Genomic DNA, 23,842 nt, shown 5'->3' with positions numbered 1-23,842 from the left:
GTCATTTAGGAAGCTAGCAGCTTTTTCTCACAGCCAGAAGCAGTAAGCAGATAGATGGTCAGTCTAACAAAGTCCTGCTTGTGAATTTGGTGATCAATTCCTCCAGAAGATAACTGTACTAAAAACACACAGAAACCACTGCCCCTCCATAACCTTGTCTGCGGCATTATGTAAGAATATCGGTCAAATTACACTGACTGTCTGTGGTGAGCTGTGTCTGTTTGCACATTAAACTTTTTCATTTTTATAATGTCTTATTGGCAATTATTAGCTTATTTTTAAGATTAATTTGTCTGTAGTGGTGTTCAGATTTATTGGCAATTTGTGTGCAACTTTTGCACTTTGCCCAGATATTGAATTTAAAGTATTTTATTTTCATAGACATATCTGGCTTTTCTCCTTCTTTGTGACGTTAGCAGTAATTGAGATAGTGTGTTAATATATCAACCAAACTACTAATTCTATAGAGTTTGGATTTTTACCAACAAACCATTAACACTGTTCTCTGCTTTAGAATATTTAGTGCTTTATCTAATGGGCATTAAAGACCGTCTTTAGGTGAATTTCTACATGTAGATAGGAAGGGGGCTTCTCTGTACATTAGGTTTGTTTTTCCCCTTCAGTGGATAGCAAACATTAACAAACTGGATTTATTCTACCTGATTGCGTTTTGGGGGAAGTTTGTCAAATAAATGATTGTTTAGTTTCTTTTTTTTTTAGCTTGAGGCACATTGTTCAAGACTGTGACTCACTTTATAGTCAGGTAGACAAGCAGAAAAGAATATGCAAGTTATTGATAATTGGTTTCCAAATGAGATTTGTTTCCTTCCCATAATTATTTGGAAGATTTGCCACCCTGAACTTTCCTAGAATAGTTTTAATCGGTGAAGAAAAAGACAGAATGATGAAAGCGTTGCAGCTGATTTAAGCTGACCTCAGAAGGCCTGAAATGATGGTGCAGGACTTTAATTGCAGTACTCAAGAGGCAGAGGCAGGCTGACCGCTGTAAATTCCAGGCCAGCCTTGGCTACTTAGTGAGTTCCGGTCATCCAGGGCGTCAGAGTGAGACCTTGTCTCCAGAACTACAAAATAAATAAATAAATAAATAAATAAATAAATAAATAAATAGTAACGTGAACTAATTGAAAAGCCATTATAAAATGTGATTAGGATATTAATTTCGAGTATATACAATCACTGCAGTTTTTTAGTAGTTCAGTATCATTTATATTGACACAATGACTCCTTTAAATGTAAGTATATGAAAAAGACATATTCCCTTAAGAAGGTAAAATATTTCCATTATATTTTTACACTCCTTTGCTTGCTAAGGAATTTTCCTTTCCTGTGAGAAATGAAGAGAACCTTTATCCCTTCTTGAATTTTTTTTTAATTTTAAATTTTAGTTATATGAGTACACTGTTGCTATCTTCAGACACACCAGAAGAGGGCATCTGATCTCATTACAGATGGTTGTGAGTCACCATGTGGTTGCTGGGAATTGAAGTCAGGACCTCTGGAAGAGTACTCGGTGCTCTAACCACTGAACCATCTCTTCAGCCCTTGAATTTTTAAATGTCAGATTGTTGAGGTTCAATGCATTTCACTTCCTGCATTATATTCTGTTCTTCCACTGAGAGGGAGGAAATGGGAAGGTTTTAAGTACTTGTAAATCAGAAGATATTTTATAGTAAGAACACGCTGTAAAAGGAATCAGCATGCGACTTCATGTAAGCATTAGCCGAGTCATTTCTTTCTGCATCCTAGTTACACACCTTGCTTTCTAACCTACCTTCTAAGCTCACGCCTTCCTTCACCCACCAAGTACTCCCTGAATGTCAGCGCGCCGATCGGACGAGCTTGTTAGCTGTTCAGGCTTCAAGTGACTTTTGTTTTCCTGCAAGTATAGCTAGGTCCCCGTGATCACTGAATCTTCGATTTTACTGTTTGTCTTCGTTGTTCGGAGTAGCTGGGCACCTCATTCTTTTACACTTATGTTTTCGAGGCTGTCTGAAATCCAGTTTTCTTTTCTAAAAGCTTTTGGGTACCTGAGCTTCCGTGGGAGGCCCCACACATCCACATCAACACTGAAATTCCAGATGGTTTGTTTTAAGTTTACAGTCCACCTCTTCAGAACCGAGTGTCTGTGCAGGGAACAGTCCTGTGAGTAAAAAAAGATGTACACATTGCTCAAGAAGACCTCCCTGCATATTTTATTTTTCCCGGTCACGGGCCGTGATGTTTGCAGTTTAAGAGGCTGCTCAGTGGCTGGGGGCGTGGCTCGTGCGGAAGAAGACTGCTTGCCTCTTGTGGTTGAAGCCCTGAGTTCAACCCCTAACTTCACAAACTGGGCTTGGTGGTACATTCCTGTAACCCAACCCAGCACCCGGGAGGGTCAGAGTTGAAGGTTCTCTTTGATTACGTACTGAGTTGGAGGCCATCCTAGGAAACTTGTAACTGGCTGAAACAGACACCAGAGAGGGAAATTAGGCTGCTGTGTTGTGCCTGAAGCTACCATCTTCAAAGCAAACAAAACTGCCTGGATTTAGCCGGTAGATAATCTTCAGCTCAAAGAAGGAATGGCTTCAGTCTGTTGTGGGTGTGACTCTACCTTCATTAAAGGGATCTGTGGAAACAGGAGGGATTTATAAAGACACTGACCAGTGAGGCTGGGAACAGACAGGGAAGGGAAATGGAGAGACAGTTTCTTTGCTGGGATCCTAGAGACCTTGTATTAGCATTTTCCAAGTTCACAGATCACAGATAGAGGAGCAGTTGTTGCTGTTCCACTCAGATGTCAGGGAAGATGTAATGGAGATGTGTATTGGCTGTTTGTTCCAGACCCAGAGCGGTGCCTGTCTTGGCAAATTTACATTTTAGAGGTCGCCTCTGTATCACAGGGAGGAGGTTCCTTGAAGTTGTCATCCTTAAGTAGAGCCTGGTGTTACTGTAGCTTTGGTGGGTCTCTCCTTAGAAAACCCCAGTCTGGGCCTTGTCAGACTTTCCTGGGCAGACTTGGGGGCAACACTGGTGGGTTAGAAGGAAGGAAGAACCTTGGTATAAATGTTTCCATCTGGTTAATACATCCAGTTTGGTCCCAAGGAGTTCGTAAGAGGAAGCCTGGGTTTGTATAGAAATATACTCAATATCTGGTAATGACTAATTGCAAGCAGCTCTCTTTTCACAGTCAGGGAATGACTCATTGATGAGATGAGGGCCTTGCAAGCCAACACGTGTACTTCAAGTGCTAAAGCTCCTGCATCGCAAACACAAACACCCCCTCCCGCCCCCAGCCCCGCCCACCGCCACCTCCAGAAAACAACCACCTAGAAGAGCAAGCTCAAACTGGCAGACTCTTGTCTGAAAATTTTCCAGGTGCCTTTTTAGCTCTGGGCACTTTTTCTTTTCTTTAAACAAAAAGGTTTACAGGCAGTTTACAGTTTCTCTGAAGGGTGAATAGTTGGGGAAGAAAGGCCGTTTGCCTGACGCTCCCTGCTCCCTGAGAAGACTATTTTTAGCCAGGCATGGTGGCACAGACCTTTAATCAAAACACACCAGGAGCCTGGGCAATCTCTGATTTTGAGAATAGCCTAGTCTACATCACAAGCTCCAGACCAAGAACAAAACTTACTTATTTTAGTATATGGCTTTGTAAGTATATATTTTTAAATAGGTTGAATGGATTAATACTAATTTACATATTTCTTGCTTTCTTAAACTATTCCTCCTACATATTTATTTATTTAACTAAAGTTGTTATATAGATATATTTATCACATTTGACTTATTGGTATGTAAAAAATACTATATAAAAAGTACTTTTTTAGGGCCTAGAGAGAGGTGCTCAACTGTTAAGAGCACTTACTGTTCTGTCAGAACCAGAACTCAGTTCCCAGCACCCACACTGACAGCTCACAAATGCTAGGAACTCCAGCCCTCCTGGCCTCAGTGGGCACATACGCACATAAGTAAATTAACATAACCTTATATGCACCAGGCATGGGGTCACACATTTAAGTTTCTGGTCAGCCCTGGCGGTATAAGACCCTGTCTCTAGAAATAGAAAGGAAAAAAAAAATCAACCCATCTCTAGTCAGGCCTGAGTTGTAACCAATGTGACTTTTAACAGATCACAACTAAAAGGACTATTAAGAAATGCGTTACGCCTCTGAGAGTAGAAGGGTTTGTACAGCATAATGCTAACACGATGGCTCTGCCAGTCATCTGTCCTGTGACCACTGGCATTTTCTTCCCACTGTCCCTGTCTCCCTGTAGTGATGGTACCTGCCCTTACCTACCTCACCAAGTCCCCTTGAGAATCCGTTTGTTTGTGAAGAACACCTGACTTCCCCAGAGGAAAAGCTGTTTAGAAGTTCAGAGTGGCAGAGAAGGTTCTGAGGGATCCTTTGCTGTTGGCCCCTGTGAAAGTCTTTAAGGCAGCTCATTCTTCATGAGACAAGCGTGAGAATCGTGGAGGCACCTCGATGTGGTGTGTCCCGGCTCTTCCCCACCAGAGGTCAGCATATGGGCACACCTTGTTCTTTGTAAGAACGGCTGGCAAAAATGTAAGTTTTCAAAACTACATTCCTTCCGGTGGTGCTACAGTAGTCACGGCTGCACTGTGAGCTGGTGGGGAGGCTATCGGGCTCCCAGATTTTATCTTTCCCTTGGTCTCCAGGTGCCTGTGTTTCCTGTGCACCTCAGCTGCTCTTCTGCCAGGCCTCATCCACTTCTTAGCAGACATTTGGTCCCTTTCCCTTGGAGAGGTAGGTAGGTCCTAAGAGCAAAGTGTCCTGATTTCACTTGTCACTCACAGAATTGAACTTGGCTCTACTTTTTAAAAACCTCTGTCATTTATCTATAAAAGTTAGAGCATAAGCCAGACTCCTCGAGTCCCAGCAGGCAGGAGGCTGCAGCAGACAGGACACACGTTTGAGGCCAAGGCCACTTAGTGAGATCCTCTCTCAAAAATCAGAGAGACTGGCTGCATGTGATATTGGATGTATGACACATGTATCTGTGGAGTGTAGGCAGGGCCTTCCAATAGGAAACCCATTTTCTTCTGTTTCTAAGAAGGGCATATCACCACAGGTATAAACAACTCCTTTTGCAACAGACAAGTTTATTGCTTTTGTTTTTAAAGAAAAATGAATGTATGCTAAGTATACAGGGTACAGATGAATTCAATGTTGATTCTTATTTCTACTAATACTGACCTCCCATTCTTGCAAGCATTTGGGCCTTTCCGACTTCTTGCTAACAAATATGATATCTGTTGTTAGTTTAATAGAACAATTAGAATCACGAGGTGAGAAGTCGAGGGACTTTATGCTTTAAAAAAAAAAAAAAAAAAAAAAAGTCGAGTGTGGTGACTCACATCTGTGATCCCAACACTTGGAAGGCAGGTGGATGGGAGGGTCATCCAGTCCAGTCACGGCTATGGAACAAGACCTTGTCTCAAAAGAAAAGGCACCGTGCACAGTGCAATAGCTAACACTGATGTATCAGAACACTGTTAAATGGGTTTTACTGTAGTGTGTAGCTTTAATGTCTCTCTCTGTTATGGACCCATAAAAGTATTACTGTACCTTCTAAGTATTATTTTGTGAATTAATACGTAGGTGCATTTGTAGGCTGTGGAAAACAGTGCTGTCTGTGTGTGTGTATATGTAAATACTTTATAATACTATATGGATTAAGTTCAAAGAGACACAATAATATGTTGTTTCTTTCATGTTGGGAACACTAAGATGGCAGTATGCCCATTCCATTGCAAGCCTGCCCCTCCCTCTAGATTCTCGTCTACACAAAGCGTCGCTAACTGCTCCTGCTTCAGACAATTGCTGCTGCTTTTAAACCCTGAGTAATGGATGAAGAACTAATCTTCTTCTTAAAGGGACTTTTCCGAGGAGCGAACTGAATATTATAAGACATGTGGGGAGGGTGGGGCCACCTGTGAAATGTCCTCCACATGGATAGCCTTTTAAATTTACCTTTGAAACACCTTAACCATGTGTGCCTATTTGTATTACAGATGTGAACTTCTATTTCAGAGTTAACAGAATGTTTTGAAACTGAAATATTACATAAATTCAGAGTAATCTTTCCCACCCTCTTATACTCCCAGCTCTTGCCAAATATTCCTACTGACACCAGAGAACAACATGGGACTCTGGCCTGCTTCCCACTGTCCCCTCCCGCAGTAGCTCTGTCACACGCCTGAGCTCTCCTCATATCCCCTGTTGGCTTTTCATAAGAACAGTTTACTATAGTATTTAGACTGCAGCATTTCATAATGTTTGTCTACCTGCCGCCTTTTTACATAGTTAGCTACACGCTAACACCAGGGAAGACAGTGGAGTAAGTCTGAGCTATAAGTTACCAAGGGACCAGAAAAGATACAGAATGGTGCTTGGCTGCCATATTTAAGAAGAGGAATGGGAACTCTCCTGGGGGTGATGTATGTGATCACATGTTAGTAGAGTCACCAAATGCTGAATTCTTTTACTGTGTATTGGGGGCCAGGCTCTGATCTGTCGTGTTAACTCCTTAAAGATGATGTGTGATTATGAGAAGCAGAAAGCTAATAAAGTTTTTAATCAAAAGTGCTTGTCTTCTGTATTTCTAGCTTGGTGCTGTTTCCTTTCAGTTTAACTGTCGTACCCTAAAAAATCAATTCAAAACCTTATGTGTGAAGTTGAGCTAGAAGAAGTTGGTTTTAAACCATTTGGTCTACATGGCAGCTCATAACCATTTGTAGCTCCAGCTCCACGGAACATGACACCCTCTTCTGGCCTCCGTGGGCACCAAGCATGCATATGGAACATATACATACAACACTTGTACACATAAAATAAAATAATAGACCTATCAGAAATACCCATATTATACTTTAGAGTAATCATAAACCCTTAACAAGTAACCCAAGGTAGGCTGGAAAGTGGGGAAAATTGTGGAGCACAGGAAGGAAAAGGAGCCCTTTAGTCAAGAGTCTGACCAACCGGGAGTCAAGAATTCTGCCAGGCAGTGGTGACACACCCTTTAATCTCAGCCCTCGGGAGGCAGGAGCAAGTGGATCTGTAAGTTCAAATCCAGCCTGGTCTACAGAGCTATTTCCAGGACAGCCAGGGATACACAGAGAAACACTGTCAAGAGGGGGAAGGAGAGGAAGAGAGAATCCCAGCACATTTACCAGCCAGGTAGAAGACTTACCAGACAAGCCTGGCTGTGTGACCTAAGTTCAGTCATCAGAATTCAGGATGGAAAGAGAGAACCGACTCCTGAAGGTTGTCCTCTGACCTCCACATGGGCACCATAGCATAAATGCACCGATGCACACAACAGCAATAATTACAATAATAAATAACGTTTTTAAAGAGCATGACTTCATTTTCTGCATCCTGTGATCTAGACATTCACAGGTCAGAAGCGGGCATCAGGTTCCTCCCTTACAGATGGTTGTGAGCCACCATGTGGTTGCTGGGATTTGAACTCAGGACCTCTGGAAGAATAGTCAGTGCTCTTAACCACTGAGCCATCTCTCCAGCCCTGATCTAAAGTTTTTGACATGATCAATTTTAATCTTATTGGGTACCCTCAAGAACTACTCCCCAGAGCTGAGTTCAAGGCCAGCCTGGTCTACAGAGTGAGTTCCAAGATAGCCAGGGCTACCCAGAGAAACCCTGTCTTGGAAAAAAAAAAAAAAACAAAAAGTATTCATTCTCAGGCTGAGAACCTGCCTATCAAGCATAAAGATCTAGGTGACCCCTGACCCTGCATACATAAAGTAGTCATGGTGATAAGGCAGACAGGCGTAGAGAATATCTTAGCCACCTGGGATTCCACTTGATTTGGGCTACAGCTGTACACATGACCCTCCTCAACAAGGCACTTGACAACCTAGGACCACACCTGCATCAAACTGTGTGTAAAGACCCACCCCCCAAAAATGGGATGAGCTTCTCTGTCTCTAACAAACATCAGCGGCCTTTCGTGGACAGCCTTATTTAAGGATGTTCCTTTAAATATGAGGCTCAGAGTAAGCTGGCCCATCCAGCCGAGACTAGTGGAGGTAGGTGCGAAGTCAGATAAACTGTGTCCTCGAAGTCAACTCTGAGGGGAAATCCCCTAATTAGTATGCAAAATTAGGCACACATAAAATTAAAGCCAGATGCATCAGGGGAAGGAATGTGTGCAGTAGGGGAAAAAAAGGTTTATATAACCCAGAACTATCAATCAAAATAAAGAAGTACCTGAATTTTATGAGTGAGTGTTCTGCATGTTTTGCTTTTGCAGGTTTCAGATTTCCTGCTTTTGTGGTCTGTCTCTAGGATCCTGCATAATTCAGAAGGCTCCCGGACAGTCAGTGCCTGTAAAACCACAGACAGGAGTAGCAGACCCACTGGTCTGAAGAACAGGATCTATTGAATCTCTGGTGCTAGCAAGGGAGAACCCAAGGGTCAAAAGTCATTAGTGGATAACCATCTAGAATCTGGCTCCAGGAGCTCTAAACCCTGTAAGATCACTGTCCAGCAGGAGTTCTGCTGAAGAAAAGAGACACACCCACCATTGCCCCATCCTCAAGAGTCAAAGCAAAACTGACCTGTCAATCACCACCTAGACAGAGCAAAGTCCCCTGGGAAGAGCTGCGTGTTCTAGAGATGTTGGCAATAAGAGAAAGCCTTTCTAGACAGGCACAGTTATTTTCCCTTCAGCTGGTGTGTGTTGCTTGCACAGCCTGAGCATGCTCAGTCCTTAGGAGTGTGCTATCCTCTGCTCTGCGCTAAATTCTGCCCACGTTTCACACTGTATTGCGTGTCTAGTCCTTCAAGGAGATCGCAAGGTACAGGGACCAAGAGGAGTCCTGCCTGAGGTCCTGCTTCACAGGACTACCTTCACTCCAAGATAAAGAAACCAAATCATCACACAAAATAAATTTCCTATCCCACATCCGTACACAACCCTACCAAGGAGATCCCAAAGTAAAGCCGAGAGACTGATCATTCTAACGCCAGTGTTGACATTTGTTGCTCCTGGATGTCCACTCAGCCATTTGCTTGGCTCTTTCTATCCTGGTTTCCTTTTCTTTCAGATGATAGATGCCATCTGGTCCGAATTTCCCTTCCAGCAGAAGAGTGGGAGAATTTTAAAACTAAAGGAAATCAAAAGACCTCAGGGCTTCCATTAGATTCTATCCTAGCAAATAAACAGCTGGCTGGTGAATGGGCAAGCATGTGCCAGGAACTCACCAACATTGGGAAATCCTTGGTGGTGTGTTCACATCCCACACAGGAGCTGAGCTCCCTGAAAGTGGTGACCATCACAGTAATGGTATCAGTTGCCTGGCGCTGCTAACACAAAATGGCCGGACGGGATATCACTCACTCTTCTCTCGTTCATACATATCACATATGTGTGCCTGTTGAGGTGAGGCGATACTCTGCTACCGACACACTTCCAACCTCTCACTAATCCCCATCACTCCTTTCTTCTTGGCCAACCCATCAGTTGACTGAACTCTGGAAACAGTTTCTTCCCTTGGCCAGGATGTTTGGGAAGCCTCAGGAGCTGTGAAAAGTAGGGCCACCTCCCCATTCACGGGTCCTTGCTGAAGCCACCCCAAGCCATCATAAGCATTTATTTATTTCTGTCACAAAGCGTTTCCAAATAAGCAAGCTCAGAGTTAAGGCTGGGCATATGTTGCCTGTGCCCTGGACAGCTCTCAGCCCGACCCTACCTGCTCTTGGGGGCTGGGGGAGAGTTGGCACAGAGTCAACAACACAGAGCAAGTGAGAACAAGCTTCTCTGATACCCATTAATACCCTCCACCCACACCCCCATTGGCTCCAAAGAAGCATCTCTCCTGAACAGCAATCCTGATTGGCTAGCACTGTTTACACCAGCAATCCTGTTCTTTCAGACAGTCCTCAATTAGGTCCTCCTGCAGGAATGCTGGTGTCACGGGCAGTCCTCAGTTAGGTCCTCCTGCAGATGCTTCTACCTCTGCATGGCCCCCAGCATTTACATAGAAGCAGCCCTGCTGTTCCTGCTACAGGATATAGCTCAGTAGTAAAACACATGCTCTGAATTTATGAAGCCCTAGGTTCAGTCCCTAATGCCCTCCAAATTAATTAGCCAAGTAACTTAAAGATCCATCATTTCCTCCAGCAATTAATTTGTCTATTCTAATACTTGTAAAAGAGCTCTATCACAAACTCCCATTCACAGACTTTTCATCCCAGCACTTGTGAGACAGAAGCAAGTGGATCTCTGTGAGTTCGAGGTCAGCCTAGTTTGTAAAGTGAGTTGCAGGACAGTCAGGGATTACACGGATTGTCTATGAACAAACAACTCCAGTTCATGTCCCGTTTATGAGCTGCCGATCAGAGTCTACAAAATAGTCTGTGGCTCACACCTGAAATCTCAGCACTTAGAAGGCAGAGGGGGGAGGATTTGAGCTGAGACCAGCCTGGGTTACATAGTGGGGAAATCGGTAAGTTTAAAAAAAAAAAAAAAAATCTGTTTTAGTTTTCCTGGGCTTTGGAACTAGTGAGAAGGAAGGATCCCTTAAAAGCAAGGGCCTCCCACTTCTCTTTTAAAGATTTGTTTGTTTACCTTATGCATAGGAGTACACTGTGTCTTCAGACACACCAGAAGAGGGCATCAGATCTCATTACGGATGCTTGTGAGACACCATGTGGTTGCTGGGAATTGAACTCAGGACCTCTGGAAGAGCAGTCAGTGCTCTTAACCGCTGAGCCATCTCTCCATCCAGCACCTCCCACTTCTTAGAAGGCAACCCCACCCTCCACTTGCGGGCCAAATCCGTACACCTCCACCTGTTTTTACACTTTTACGCTGGAAGGATGAACACATTGTGCCTGCCAGTCCCTGCCTCCAGGGTGCTGGGATTACAACTGTGAACCATCGCTGTCAGTTCGGCTGTGGTGATATCTCAAATTAGACAAGCAGGGCCTACTGAGTCCAGCCCCTGTTCTCTAATACTAACCCGTTTGCTTTTCCAGGTGTATGCGCTCCATAAAAGGAATACTGTTTGGGTATTTTGTTTGTTTGTTGTGTTTTTTATGGCTTAAAACAATGGTAAAACTGTTGGGCGAATCAAAATCAAAGGAATATATTTGTTTTAGATGGGCAGCCTAAGATATATTTGTTGTTACACCACCAATTTCTGGAAGGAGACCGCGGAAGGAAACGGGGCCTGAACGGAACGGGAGCCTGAGAGGGAAGCCTTTACTGTTCCTATGAACTATCCATACTTTTAAAAATCTTGTCAATGTAAACCGTTGCTCGAAACTAAAATCTTCAGTTCCTAGATCCGCAGCTGCGCGGTTGCCCTGGTGACATCGCAGGGGCGCAGGTGACCACGCGAGGAGGGGGCGGTTGCTCGGCAACCAGAGCCGCAAACAACAGGAGTTCTCCGACCAGGGCACAGAGGGCGAGCGGGGAGACCAGGTGGGGACGAGGGCGGCACCCTGACGCAGTCCTCAGGCCCGGGTATTGACTGAAACCCCAAAGGTGGAGCCTGAGCACGGGAAGGAACCTGCTGGACACCAAATTCTGACTCCAGCTCCTCCTACCCGGCGGCCAGCCCTCTCCATACCAGGCGGGGCAAGGGACCTGGCTGCCCTCCCTACCCAGATAGCTGGTTAAAGCCTGGGTGTGCCAGCCCAGTCACACTACTCTGGAAAGGAAACAAGGCTCATCTCCCAGATCCCCCGTGGGCCTGGCCTACAGCCTGGAAAAGAGTGATTGTTGGAAGTAGGGGTGGAAACTGGTTTAAGGGGTATGTTCCCTGCCATCCTTTTTTTTTTTTTTTTTTTTTTTTTTTTTTTTTTTGGCGTCTCCTACACACACACACACACACACACACGCGCGCTCGAGCACGCGCACACACACACATACACACACACACACACACACACACACACACACCACTTTATCCTTTCCTTTACGTGCATCCTTGCATCTGCAGGCTCCAGGGCTTTGTGCCTGAAGACAGACCACTGAGGAAATATAGCTTGATTGCTAATATCTTACAGGAAGTGAGTTGGAGGGGGGTCTGAGTTGAAAATCTTCCCAGCAGACTCTGCGGGAAAGGGCTTAAGAGCCAAGAGGACAGGCTCCAGGGTCCAGAAAAGGCGCTTTTCTTTCTTGTGCAGGTGGTGATCCGGAACAGGCCTAAGGGTTTTAGACCTTTGGCTCCTTAGCCATGGCTACACTGAGTGTCAAGCCCAGCCAGCGCTACCAGCTCTCCGACTGGCGCACCAACAGCTACCTGTTGTCCACCAATGCGGAGCGGCAGCGAGATGCTTCTCACCAGATCCGCCAGGAGGCCCGGATCCTTCGCAATGAAACCAACAACCAGGTTGTGGGCCTGCTCAGGCCTATGGGCTATGGGAGAGTCCTTAACCACAGACATCCTTTTTATGTGGTTCTGTCTCTTCCAGACTGTATGGGATGAACATGACAACAGGACCCGCCTGGCAGAGAGGATCGATACAGTCAACCGGTGGAAGGAGATGCTGGACAAGTGTCTGACAGATTTAGATGCTGAGATCGACAGTTTGACACAGGCAGGGAGCCGGGACTGGGCATCAGCAAGCTCTGATGCGAAGGCCTCCTCCTCCTCCTACCCCATTTCTAGATCTGGAAGGCACGATCCCCTCAGCTGAAGTGAGGGCACGGCCCCAGCAATCCCTGTGCCCTTCCCTTCTAGGCCAAAGAATCAGCGGAGCAAAACCTACAGGCCAAGAACCTGCCTCTGGATGTGGCCATCGAGTGCCTGACTCTGAGGGAGAGTCGGCGAGACATTGATGTGGTGAAGGACCCTGTGGAGGAAGAGCTGCTGAAAGAGGTGGAAGTCATCGAAGGCACCAAGAAGGTCCTGCAGGAGAAGATCAGCCAGGCCTTCCAACATCTCTGGTGAGGCAGGACGGGCCTGAGCACACTCACACACACCGGAGACATCACAGGACTTACTGGACGACACTTTCAGTCCCTCCCGGCCTTCTAGCAGAAACTACTACTTATCTAGAGCGTGCCTTCCAAGGCCTAGTCATTGTTAGGATCCTAGACAGCCCTTGTTCCTTGGCTGAGAGCTTCTGCCATTGCTCTGGGCACCTTATTGTAAGTGTTCGTGCATGCATGTGAAGTCACATACTTGTGCCTTGTGTCTGGGAGACACTCATGAGGCTGTTCTGTCTTAGATGCAGCAGCATATGCATCATTTTACACACACACACACACACACACACACACCACAAACCTTCAGTATTCTTGCAGACCAATGAGGACTGTATCCTGGGCCCTTGAAGGCTCCAGTGCCTTCTCCCTCCCCAGCCTCCTGCAGGAAATCCGGCAGCAGCTCAGCTCTGACCACCGGGACAAAATGGAGACCCTGGAAATCGACAGGGGCTGTCTCTCTCTCAACCTCACTTCCCCAAACATCTCCCTGAAAGTCAACCCCACACGAGTCCCCAAAGAGTAAGACCAGTGTTCTCGTCAGTCCTTTCTGTCCCTTGTGTGTCCCTGTGAGCCCACTGTTTCCTCGGGTGTCCCTGTGAGCCCCCTGTTTTCTTGCCTCCGCAGCTCCACCACACTGCAGCAATGGGATGATTTCACTCGGTTCAACAAGGACCACGCAGAGGCCGAGATGAAAGCAGCCTTAGAGTTGAGGGAAGCAATTGCCCTAGCTATTGCTCAGGTGACTAAGCCCAGCTCATCTCTATGTTTCCTTCCACACTGACCACACGTCAGCCCTTCTCCTGGCTTAAAACTGCAGTCTCACGAGTCCATGACTCTCCTCTGGCCTGGCTCATTCTCCTCACGCAGACCAACAACGAACTGGAAGCTCAGAGAGTTGCAACAGAATTTGCCTTCAGGAAGCGGCTCCGGGAAATGGAGAGTTTGTACAGTGAACTCAAGTGGCAAGAGAAAAACGTGAGTCCCGCCCCACCCCCCGCCCTTCCCTCCCGGCTGTGAGGCCAAGGCACGAGGAACCCTGCCCAGAAGCTCTCTCAGTTGAGAGCCCTAGTGTGAGTCTTGCTGGTGGAGACCAGTAATTTCTGCCACAGACCTTAGAAGAGATAGCCGAGCTGCAGGGAGACATTCGGCGCCTGGAGGAGGACCTGCGTAGAAAGATGATGAACTTGAAGCTTGCTCATACCCGCCTGGAGTCCAGAACCTACCGGCCCAATGTGGAACTCTGCCGAGACCAGGTACAAGGGCCCCCAGTGGGGACCGGACCGCCCCTGTCTGCTAGGAAGCCCTCGGTATTACCCCCTCTGTACGCGTTCCTGGTGGAATAAGCATTCTGGCCCGAGGTGGCCTGGCCATGAGGGTGAACTGAAAACCCCATCCTGCCCCTCTGCCTCTAGTCACAGTATGGCCTCACTGATGAAGTCCACCAGTTGGAGGCAACCATCAACACCATGAAGCAGAAGCTTGCCCAAACACAGTAGGTTCAGAGAGAGGGCAGGAAGGGTAGGAGGCACTGCCTGCTGGTCCCTCTGGGGGCTTTATGCGGTTGAGATGACCTGGCCCCTGCAGCCTGATGTGCGGCTGAGAGCTGTCGATGCCTCCTCTACAGGGATGCTCTAGATGCTCTGTTCAAGCACCTGGCCCGGATACAGGCTGATATTGCGTGCAAGGCCAACACCATGCTCTTGGACACCAAGTGTATGGACACCCGGCGCAAGCTGACGGTGCCGGCTGAGAAATTTGTGCCCCAAGTGGACACCTTCACGCGCACGACAAACCGCACACTGAGTCCTCTCAAAATGTGCCAGCTGGAGCTAACCTAGACTTTGGCGGCTGGGGGGGGGGGAATGAAAGGTTGGGGGGGGGTGAGGGGACAGTAAAATAATAAAGATGGAGTTCTCAAACCAGGCTCTTCTCTGCTACCCATGAGGATGGCTGACCGAGAGAAGACAGTCCACTTGAGAGACGGAGTCACCCAGACTTCGTAGGGATCGAGTCCAAAGCGACTCCAGAAGAAATGCGGGTGTAAAGATATGGGTGCTCACCTGCGGGCAGCAGTGGCTTTGAATGGGCAGCATTCTTGTTCAGGTGCTTTTCAAAGGGTCCCCTGCGAGACTTTAGGGAGCTGCGAGCCCGATGTATGGTGTCATTTACAAATGGGAAGGTAAGGAGCGCCAAAGCAAAGCACTCGAGCACTTGCGGGGCACTGCGACCCCCCCACCCCAGCCGCTGGGTGGCACCGTGGGATAGGACCTAGGCTGAGACTCCAGGCCACAAGGGGCGCTGTGGGCCGCAGGGAGGGACGATCTAGGAGGCGGCAGCGTCGGCGCCGGAAGTGGCGACTAGTCCGCCCGCGGATGGCGGCGGCCGTGGCAGCGATGACGGCGGCGGGCGGCAGCGGAGCTGGTGCGGCCCGCTCCCTCTCGCGCTTCCGAGGCTGCCTGGCGGGCGCGCTGCTGGGCGACTGCGTGGGCGCTGTCTACGAGGCACACGATGCCGTCAGCCTGACGTCAGTCCTGAGTCACGTTCAGAGCCTGGAGCCGGACCCGGGCACGCCGGGCAGCGCGCGGACAGGTGGGCGGGGCACCAGCGATCGGGTCCCCATCCCGGGGCGAGGGAGACCGAGATTCGGGGACGCACGCGCAGACAGGCTGCCGAGATGGTGGCTCCTGCAGCGAGCTCCCGCGAAGCCACGAGGCTGAAGGCCCCTGCGACCCGGTCGGTTTCCTCCAGCTCTCCTAGTAGTAGGTCTCCAGCCACGTCCACTATCAGAGCGCAGGCCTCGCCTAAAATCTTGGCTAGAGCCAGATCCCGCGTGGCCAGCTTTCTCAACTTGCTGGCCCGATGTGGGCGTCCGCGGGATCTGTCCCCAGTCTGTTAAGACATGTCCCTTCCTTTCGCTTGCATAGGCAGCTTGTCCTCTGAGTTAAGACCATGTAGCATAGTAAAAGGGGACCGTCGCCAGAACCGTTGATGACATTGAGTTAAGAGGCATTTAGAGGTAGGGGATGGAGCTGAGGAAGGACAGGTGTGCACCGAGAAGCAGGAAGAATGATAACAGGAAAGAATGTCAGGATGGGGTCACTGGTGTGTTGCAGAAAAGTCGAGGTAGTCTCGACCCAGAAAACCATGTCAAGTGGATCAAGAACATGTAAAAACGGGTAGTAAGAAGCGAAGAGGGGCTAGAGAAGATGACTCAGTGGTTAAGAGCACTGATTGCTCTTCCAGAGGTCCTGAGTTCAATTCCCAGCAACCACTTGGTGGCTCACGACCATCTGTAATGGGATCTGATGCCCTCTTCTGGTGTGTCTGAAGACAGCAACAGTGTACTTACATAAAATAAATAAATAATAAATAAATACATAAACAAATCTCTTTTAAAAAAAAGAAAGCAAAGATAAGACAAAGGCAACAATTTGATTACCTTGTGGTATGGTACATGAATAAAGGGTGTGTTTTAGGTTGAGTGGTATTTGGGACCCTTGTGGCTGCAGAAAAGCCAATTTAAGAAGGTCTGAATGAAAGAGCTGACAGTGAGCAGCGCAAAGGAAGACCCGGCTTTGGGCATTGCTAAATCTAGGAGCTCAGCCCAACTTCTTTTTGTTAATATATGAGCACACTGTACCTGTCTTCAGACACATCAGATCAGACACACATCAGATCCCATCACAGATGGTTGTGGGCCACCATGTGATTGCTGGGAATTGAACTCAGGACCTCTGGAAGAGCAGCCAGTGCTCTAACCACTGAGCCATCTCTCCAGCCACTCAACCTAACTTCTAAGTGGCTTGCTTGGTTCCTCTTGGCCTTGAGATTCCCTTTGGGGGTGGCTCACTTTGGTGGTCCTTTTCCTACAGTATGATCCCAAAAAGAGGTTCTCCTTTTGCTCCAGTCTCTACAAACGTTGCAGCTTGAGTCCAGAGCCCAGCCCTTATTAAGGGACTGGCAATAAGAGATGCCATCTAACTAGGCAGCAGGTCAGACCCTGAGCTGGGATGCAAGAGTGGCTCCCTCAGGAAGACCAGGACACAGAGCAAACGGAGGGAGGACAGAGGTGTGGTGAGGATATATAGAGAAGGGCAAAGAGCAGCCCCTAACCCCAGTGATGGAGGGTGACCTTTACCTTTGGCCAGGCTGACAGAGACCAGGAGTGTGTTTACAGCTATGTAGGTGGGATACAGGGGCCACCTAAGAAGAGGAGGAGTTTGAGCTACAAGGAGGGAGTGGACTGGCTATTTGAGAGATCCAGGGGGCGCTCTTTAGAAGAGTCGATTCTCAGGAACTGTCTTCTCTCAGTGAAGCAAAGAACCTGCTCTAGCAGGTTAATTAGCCTCTTTGAGTATGGCATGTTAGAAGTACCAGAACATGATTAGTGTGATGTCACACACACAAGAAAGAGGCGGGAAGAGCTCAGCAAGTGTGAGGTCAGCCTAGTCTACACAGTTCTGGGCGAGACAACTACAGACAGTGAGACTCTCCCTGTCTCGAAACCAAAAGGGGCTGCAGAGATGGCTCAGCGGTTAAGAGCACTGGCTGCTCTTCCAGAGGTCCCGGGTCCGATTCCCAGCAACCACGTGGCAGCTCACAACCATCTGTCACTCCAGACCAAGGAACCTGACATTCTCTTCTGGCTTCCCTGGGTACCAGGTGTGCTTGTACACAGACATACATTAAAGGAGGGGATTCCAGAATACCTGCAGCTAGGGGAGGAGGGATGGGGTGGGTGGAGATGGGAGCAGACCTGGCTGGAAGGACTTGACCCAAGTGCTAGGATTGGTCCTGAGCCTGGGCAGAGGAGCCGTGGGTTGGAAGATGGAAAGGAAGGAGGGGAACAAGCTGGAAAGATTTGTGTACAGGTCCCATGAATTAAAGGAAGTATGTAGGGCTAGGTGGGGGTTCTGCGTCTGCTCCATCACAGGGCTGGAGAGGCAAGAGGGGAAGTCTGACCACACTTACCCTCGGCAGGGCAATGCTTCGGGGGTGGGGAAGCCTGAGGTGCAGGAATGGACAGTCTGAGCTGGCTCAGGGGGCCCCAGGCCTGTAAGGAGGCCGGGGTTGTCTGGTTCTCAGGCTCTTAGACACCCAGGCACTGCTGGATGCAGCAGAAATGCTGGGAACGGAGTGGGAGCCTACTGGCTGGATCTGGCCTGTGAGAGTGATTGTCTTGTTGGTGGTTGGCTATAGGCTTGGAGTGCAGAGAGGCCTTCCTTCCATGAGAGATTAGACAGCAGTTCTGTAGGCAAAGGACTTCTCCACAGCTCTCTACGGTAGATCCTGACGAAAAGAGACAGTCCATGGTTTTAAGATATTTATTGTCATGGGGGAAAGTGGATGAGTAAAACCGTACCCACTTCTCAGGGTGGGCCTGAGATTAAATACCTTCTGCAGGGAGGAGTGTCTGGGAAGGAAAGGTCATTGGCTAAGCCTCCAGGCCTTTAGGTACCTCATTATAATGGAGATCAGTCTTGAGCCTACGTGACCTGTGGTCACATCCTCACCTTTAAAGGGGTTTGGGGTGTTGCCCTTACGTGACTGATGGCCACAAATTTATGGAGGGCTGTGGCTAGTGACAGGCCTGGTTTCCCAGGAGTCAGACAACATGCCTACTGTCCCTTAGGGTACCAGGGTTTCTAGCTGGGAACCAAGCTGCCTTTCACAGTCCCACAGAAGTAGGCAATGTCCCACTTAAGAATTTGTGGCAGTGAGTAACGCCACACTGGAGGTAGGAGGCGCGAAGCCCAGGCAGGTCCTACTAAGATGGTAAGTAGGAAAGGAGGAAGGGAGTGGAAGGTTTCCCTTCAGAAATCAGTGTGGCCCCATTACTGCCTTGTAAGAGACGGTTGCTGGAGATCTCAAGGCTGAGATCTGAAGACTTCCTAGCTTGCAGGAGGAAGGGTAAGAGGTCACAGAGGGGTCATCATAGCTGACCTACATCATGACCAGGTTAGCTGCTGGGCCACCAAGAGGAACAAGCATTCATTGCCCTGGGGTCCTGTGGGTAGCTCTCACCCCATCGCCTTCTTCCCTGCAGAGACACTGTACTATACAGATGACACCGCCATGACCAGGGCTCTGGTGCAGTCCCTGCTGGCCAAGGAGGCCTTCGACGAGGTGGACATGGCTCACAGGTGAGCGACGTATCCCTGGCATGAGACCAGACAGGCCTCAAGAGAGGAGCAATACCTGTATATACTCAGCACCCCTCCCCTCAGCAAGACCCTTTCCTTGGCTGACATCTGCTTCCCAGGCTAAAACTGCCGTTGTCGGTACAGACACCCTAGGCAACCCAGCCCCGCCTTTTCTTCTAACCCTGAGAGGCACTTTTGAAACTCTCATCTGCCTCCCTTCTCTTCACCAGGTTTGCCCAAGAATACAAGAAGGACCCTGACAGAGGGTACGGGGCCGGGGTCATCACTGTCTTCAAGAAGCTCCTGAATCCAAAGTGCCGTGATGTCTATGAGCCTGCCCGGGCCCAGTTCAATGGAAAGGGCTCCTATGGCAATGGGGGTGCCATGCGGGTAGCAGGCATCCCGCTGGCCTATAGCAGTGTCCAAGATGTACAGAAGGTACTGGGCAGGCTGGTCACAGAGTCCCCTTTCCCAGCTCTGTCTGTAGAGATGTGACGGTGGCTCCTCCTCTCCGTAGTTTGCCCGGCTCTCCGCTCAGCTGACCCATGCCTCTTCCCTGGGTTACAACGGTGCCATCTTGCAGGCCCTGGCTGTGCACCTCGCTCTGCAGGGTGTATCATCCAGTGAGCACTTCCTTGAGCAGCTTCTGGGCCACATGGAGGAGTTGGAAGGTGATGCCCAGTCAGTCTTGGATGCCAAGGAGTGAGTATAGGGTGGAGCGAGGGCAAGTCACAGTGTGTACAGGGCAGGGGTGGGTGTTGGGCATTGCTGCAAAGCCAAACCGTCCTCTCTTCACTGGGAACTTTATGGATTGGCTAGAAGAGGCCCCTTTGCCTCAAAAGGTCCATGGTCCTCAGTGTCTCAGACGAAAAAACACCTCTGCCCTCTCAACACCGTTAAGGCACATGGGCCTGGATGGGACCTGATGTCCCCGGTTCCTCTTGGGTTCGATCCCCCTGCCTGTGTCTGCCTGCTCACTCTGACCTTTCTGAAATTGCTTCCCAAACCCCAGGTTGGGTATGGAGGAGCGTCCGTTTTCCAGTAGGCTGAAGAAGGTCGGAGAGCTGCTGGAGCAGGACGTGGTGAGCCGAGAGGATGTGGTCTCTGAGCTAGGTGGGTGGACTGATATGCACCCCAGCTGACCATGGGGCAGAGGGGGCTGCTGGGACAGCCAGAGCTCCTCTTTGTAGGGCCCTGGCAGGCCTATGAACATGGGACCTGCAGCCTTAAGGGTCAGTGTCCCCAGAAAAGGCAGCTGGGCACCAGTTTGTCCACTAACGTGGTTATGGATGTAAATGTGCCTGATACCTGTGTCCTGGGCACAGTTTAGAGTCCTTTACAGTGACCCACGCTTCAACAGCCCTAGGAGAGAGAAAGCCACGCACAGGAGTAGGTGGGACCTTGCCTGGCCACCAGCAGGCTCTGTGGGTCCCCAGGAGTCTCTCTGTAGAGCCTGAGGTTTCACGCATGGCCCTGCACAAAGCTGGGAGTGCCAGCTCTTGGCAGGAAGCAAGGTCAAGTTCCTGTGCCCTGGCTTTCCCACAGGAAATGGCATTGCCGCCTTTGAGTCTGTGCCCACTGCCATCTACTGCTTCCTGCGCTGCATGGAGCCTGATCCTGAGATCCCCTCCACCTTCAACAGTCTCCAGAGGACTCTCATCTACTCCATCTCACTTGGTGGGGACACAGACACCATAGCCACCATGGCTGGCGCCATTGCTGGAGCTTACTATGGGATGGAACAGGTGCCGGAGAGCTGGCAGCAAAGCTGTGAGGGTTATGAGGAGACAGACGTCCTGGCCCAGAGCCTGCACCGAGTCTTCCAAGAGAGTTCGTAAAGGCCACAGTTTCAGTGGCCCTGTCAGGACCATCAGGGCCCAAGGACAACTCAGATTGTAATCCACAGTTCCCTTAGGTTAACTCACCTGCCCTGCATTCCTGGAGGGCAGGCTGGAGGTTCCCTTGGGACCGGAGTCCTGGGACAGCCTGTGGAACAGAGGAGCTGGTGCCTCCTTGGGGCTGTAGCTCTGGCTTGCTGCAGGGCTATATGACACCCCAGGGTCCTCAGAACTATGAGGGACCAGGGCAGGTCTTATTTTGAAGGGTATTTGTGGCACTCTTTTTCCTCTAGGACCTGGGACTTGGGAAGGTGGACCTATGGGAGAGTCCTATCTCCAGTTGGGTTTTAACTAATTTGACAGCCTATTGCTGAGTGGGCGGAGCCAGCAGCAGGTTGTTTGGCTCTTGAGACTGGCATTCAGCCCGTCCACTGGCTGCCTGGCCCGGGCCCTCACAGTGATGGGCTCTTTAACAGCTTCTGGTGGGTGTCACAGCAATAAACAGTTTTTTGTAAATCCCAGCATGTCCTATTTCTGTCTCCACTGGTGGATTGTCTTTAAGTAGTAACTCGCTACCTGGACTGCACTTGTCCAGTACTGGGACCCAAGGCAGTAGCTGCTGTGTTGGGGACCATCTGCCACTTCCAACCAGGAAGGGCAGAGTAGGTCTGATCAACGGCTTTTCTTGGAAGTCGCACAGTGTTGTCCAGGCATATGGATGAATGCTTACCCTGAGACACTGGGTAGAAACTGATTGTTCTTCCTCAGATAGTTCAGGCCTGGCTGAACCAGGAGAAGGGACCCTGTAGGAGATGCAGCACACCCACCTTAAACAGGGATTGGTGCATCCCAGTGCTGTGTTGAATGCTTCCTTATCTCGAGGCCCAGGCTGAAGGCCTTGGCCTGCAAGGAAGTTTTGTACAGCATCTATTATAAAGGACAGTTGAAACTGGGCATAGTGGCACATGCCTCTAATTCTAGCACTCAGGAGGAAGAGTCAAGCAGATCTCTGGGCTCAAGGCCATCCTGGTCTACAAAGTGAGTTCCAGGACAGCCAGAGCTACATAGTTAGACCCTGTCTCTAAAAAAGAACAAAAACAAAGAAGACAGTTGAAACTCCCACAAACCATGAGGATAATTTCTGAGCATCCTTGCAGGTTGAGTGAAGGGGCAAGGTTGTGCAGCTAGCTCAGTGGTTGGCCTGTTTCATGACTGTCAGGCAGCTGGCTTCCAGCCAAGCTGAGATTCTATCAGGGCAGGCAGACAGCAGGACGTGGCTTTTATCTGATGTACCAGATCCTCAGAGCCCAGGACATGAGCACGCTGCTCCTGTGCTGTAAGCAGGCGCTTCTGCACAGCACAGCGCCCTCTAACCCGTCCTCAGCACTGGGCCTAGCACAAGCCCCCCCCATCCCCAGGACCAGAGATTCACAATTTCATTCATAATTTATATCAGATGTGGTAACTTGGCCCTTGGGATCCTGAGCCAACTGCCATGCCCCACTGCTCCTGAGGGCTTACAGGAATGTTCCAGCAAAGTTCAATCCGGCTCCAGCCACGGCCCTTTGGTTTCATAGAATGCCTCCAGAGTTTGCCTGGTGGCGCTGAGGCAGCAGTGAGGGAGCAGGGAGTGGCTTCTAACAGGCCATCAGGAGCCTGAGTGAGTAGGTGTGAGGAAAAGCCCCCAAGGGGCCAGAGAAGCACATGGGCGCCCTTGTAACATGTCAGTCAGAGCATGTGTTTCTACAACAGGTTTTATTGGGGGTTGGTCAGTAACAGCACTGTAGTTTTCTTTCCAAAAAGAAATCCTATTTTCTCTGATTCCCTGGTGCATTTTCCCTGAACCTGACATGGGGTACGTGGTTAGTAGAAAGGAACTTCCTACACAAAGTTAGAAATGAAATCATTAATCTTTAAAAAAAAAAAAAAAATACAAAATACAAAAAAGCACAAGGTAAGTGTAGTTGTCATAGTTAAAAATCTGACACTGTCGAAGCTGATCCGTGGTACCTACAGCTCCAATCCACAAACATTTCGGAATTTCCCTAAAGGCTTCGGGGTGGGGTCTGGCAACTCTGCTCTGAACCAGCTTTCAGGGCTCCTTCTGGGAGCAGATTAATCTCTGACCATCAGATTAGTGGCTTTGACCCAGGAAAGGAGGACACTGAAAAGGCCCACCAGGCATGCTCTGAGACTCTAGCTGGTTCTCTTGGGTGTGGCAGGAAAAAAGTACACAGAGTCCCAGGGTTTTTTTTTTTTTTTCTTGCTGTCGCAGGCAGATCCCCCCTTTGGAAACTGAAGTGAGAAGTCCACTAGGCTGCTCTGCAGTTGTAGGCCCGGGAGAAGTCTAGGCCTTCACCCTCAGTCTGTCAGCATGGGCAGGTGAATGTGCCCAAACGGGAGCACAGCTGGATTGCCTATTTGATGTCCCAGACTGACACTCGGTCAGTGAAGTAGGCTGGCTGGGTGAGGGCTGAGGAAGATCATGAACCACAGAGAAAGCAGCCATCCTTACATAGGCAAGAATGTCCACCATCCCTAGCCCCCAGCACTGAGGCCAGCTGGGAAGCCAGCCCGCCCGTTTCCTGCAGGAGCATCCTGATGAGGGAGGATGGTAGAAACCTCTAGAGCCAGCTCATTCCAGTGGGGCTCGTTGGCATCCTTTTGTTCAGATCCTTAGCCTCCTGGGTCCTACACTGCTTTGAACAGGAAATTGGAAGCAGAGGGCAGAGAGGGAGAACCCACAGATGAGCCCCCTCTAGTAGACACTAAATACCCACAACGTGATGCTTATTAAAGAGAAACAGAAGTCTTCACCCACAAGCTTGTGTGCCTCTGTTCAGAGGGCCCGACAAGAGGCGCTCTGCCTTGAAGACA

The 23,842-nt window shown here is 49.2% G+C and overlaps 2 protein-coding genes across 3 annotated transcripts; both read left to right on the top strand.

The window, feature by feature from the left end:
- Positions 1-12,229: 12,229 nt before the first annotated feature.
- On the top strand, positions 12,230-14,822 carry TEKT2 (tektin 2; the record flags this gene model as incomplete). Its single annotated transcript, XM_080920913.1, has 9 exons — positions 12,230-12,385; positions 12,468-12,593; positions 12,737-12,942; positions 13,360-13,503; positions 13,609-13,723; positions 13,852-13,959; positions 14,094-14,237; positions 14,397-14,476; positions 14,609-14,822. The coding sequence occupies 9 exons, from the start codon at positions 12,230-12,232 to the stop codon at positions 14,820-14,822; spliced, it is 1,293 nt and encodes a 430-aa protein (XP_080777039.1).
- Positions 14,823-15,347: 525 nt separating this feature from the next.
- ADPRS (ADP-ribosylserine hydrolase) lies at positions 15,348-21,455 on the top strand. Of its 2 annotated transcripts, none has more exons than XM_080920607.1 (6): positions 15,348-15,573; positions 19,031-19,127; positions 19,358-19,565; positions 19,645-19,829; positions 20,140-20,240; positions 20,673-21,455. In XM_080920607.1, the coding sequence occupies exons 1-6, from the start codon at positions 15,357-15,359 to the stop codon at positions 20,963-20,965; spliced, it is 1,101 nt and encodes a 366-aa protein (XP_080776733.1). In that variant the 5' UTR covers positions 15,348-15,356; the 3' UTR covers positions 20,966-21,455. The 2 variants fall into 2 exon arrangements, with proteins under 2 accessions (XP_080776733.1, XP_080776734.1); XM_080920608.1 differs by having other exon boundaries at positions 20,140-20,209; positions 20,673-20,961.
- Positions 21,456-23,842: the final 2,387 nt, after the last annotated feature.

Source organism: Micromys minutus (assembly GCF_963924665.1).
Source record: "Micromys minutus genome assembly, chromosome: 9".
Taxonomy (NCBI): Eukaryota; Metazoa; Chordata; class Mammalia; order Rodentia; family Muridae; genus Micromys; species Micromys minutus.
The sequence above is the reverse complement of the archived record's forward strand: the minus strand, read 5'-3'. Positions and strand labels throughout refer to the sequence as shown.

What these genes read in the sequence shown, in the direction of transcription:
- ADPRS (XM_080920607.1), top strand. Translation starts at nt 15,357, where the DNA reads ATGGCGGCGGCCGTGGCAGCGATGACGGCGGCGGGCGGCAGCGGAGCT. An exon ending in GAGGTGGACATGGCTCACAG is followed by an intron (nt 19,128 to 19,357) that starts GTGAGCGACGTA and finishes TCTCTTCACCAG; the next exon opens with GTTTGCCCAAGAATACAAGA. An exon ending in TCAGTCTTGGATGCCAAGGA is followed by an intron (nt 19,830 to 20,139) that starts GTGAGTATAGGG and finishes CCCAAACCCCAG; the next exon opens with GTTGGGTATGGAGGAGCGTC.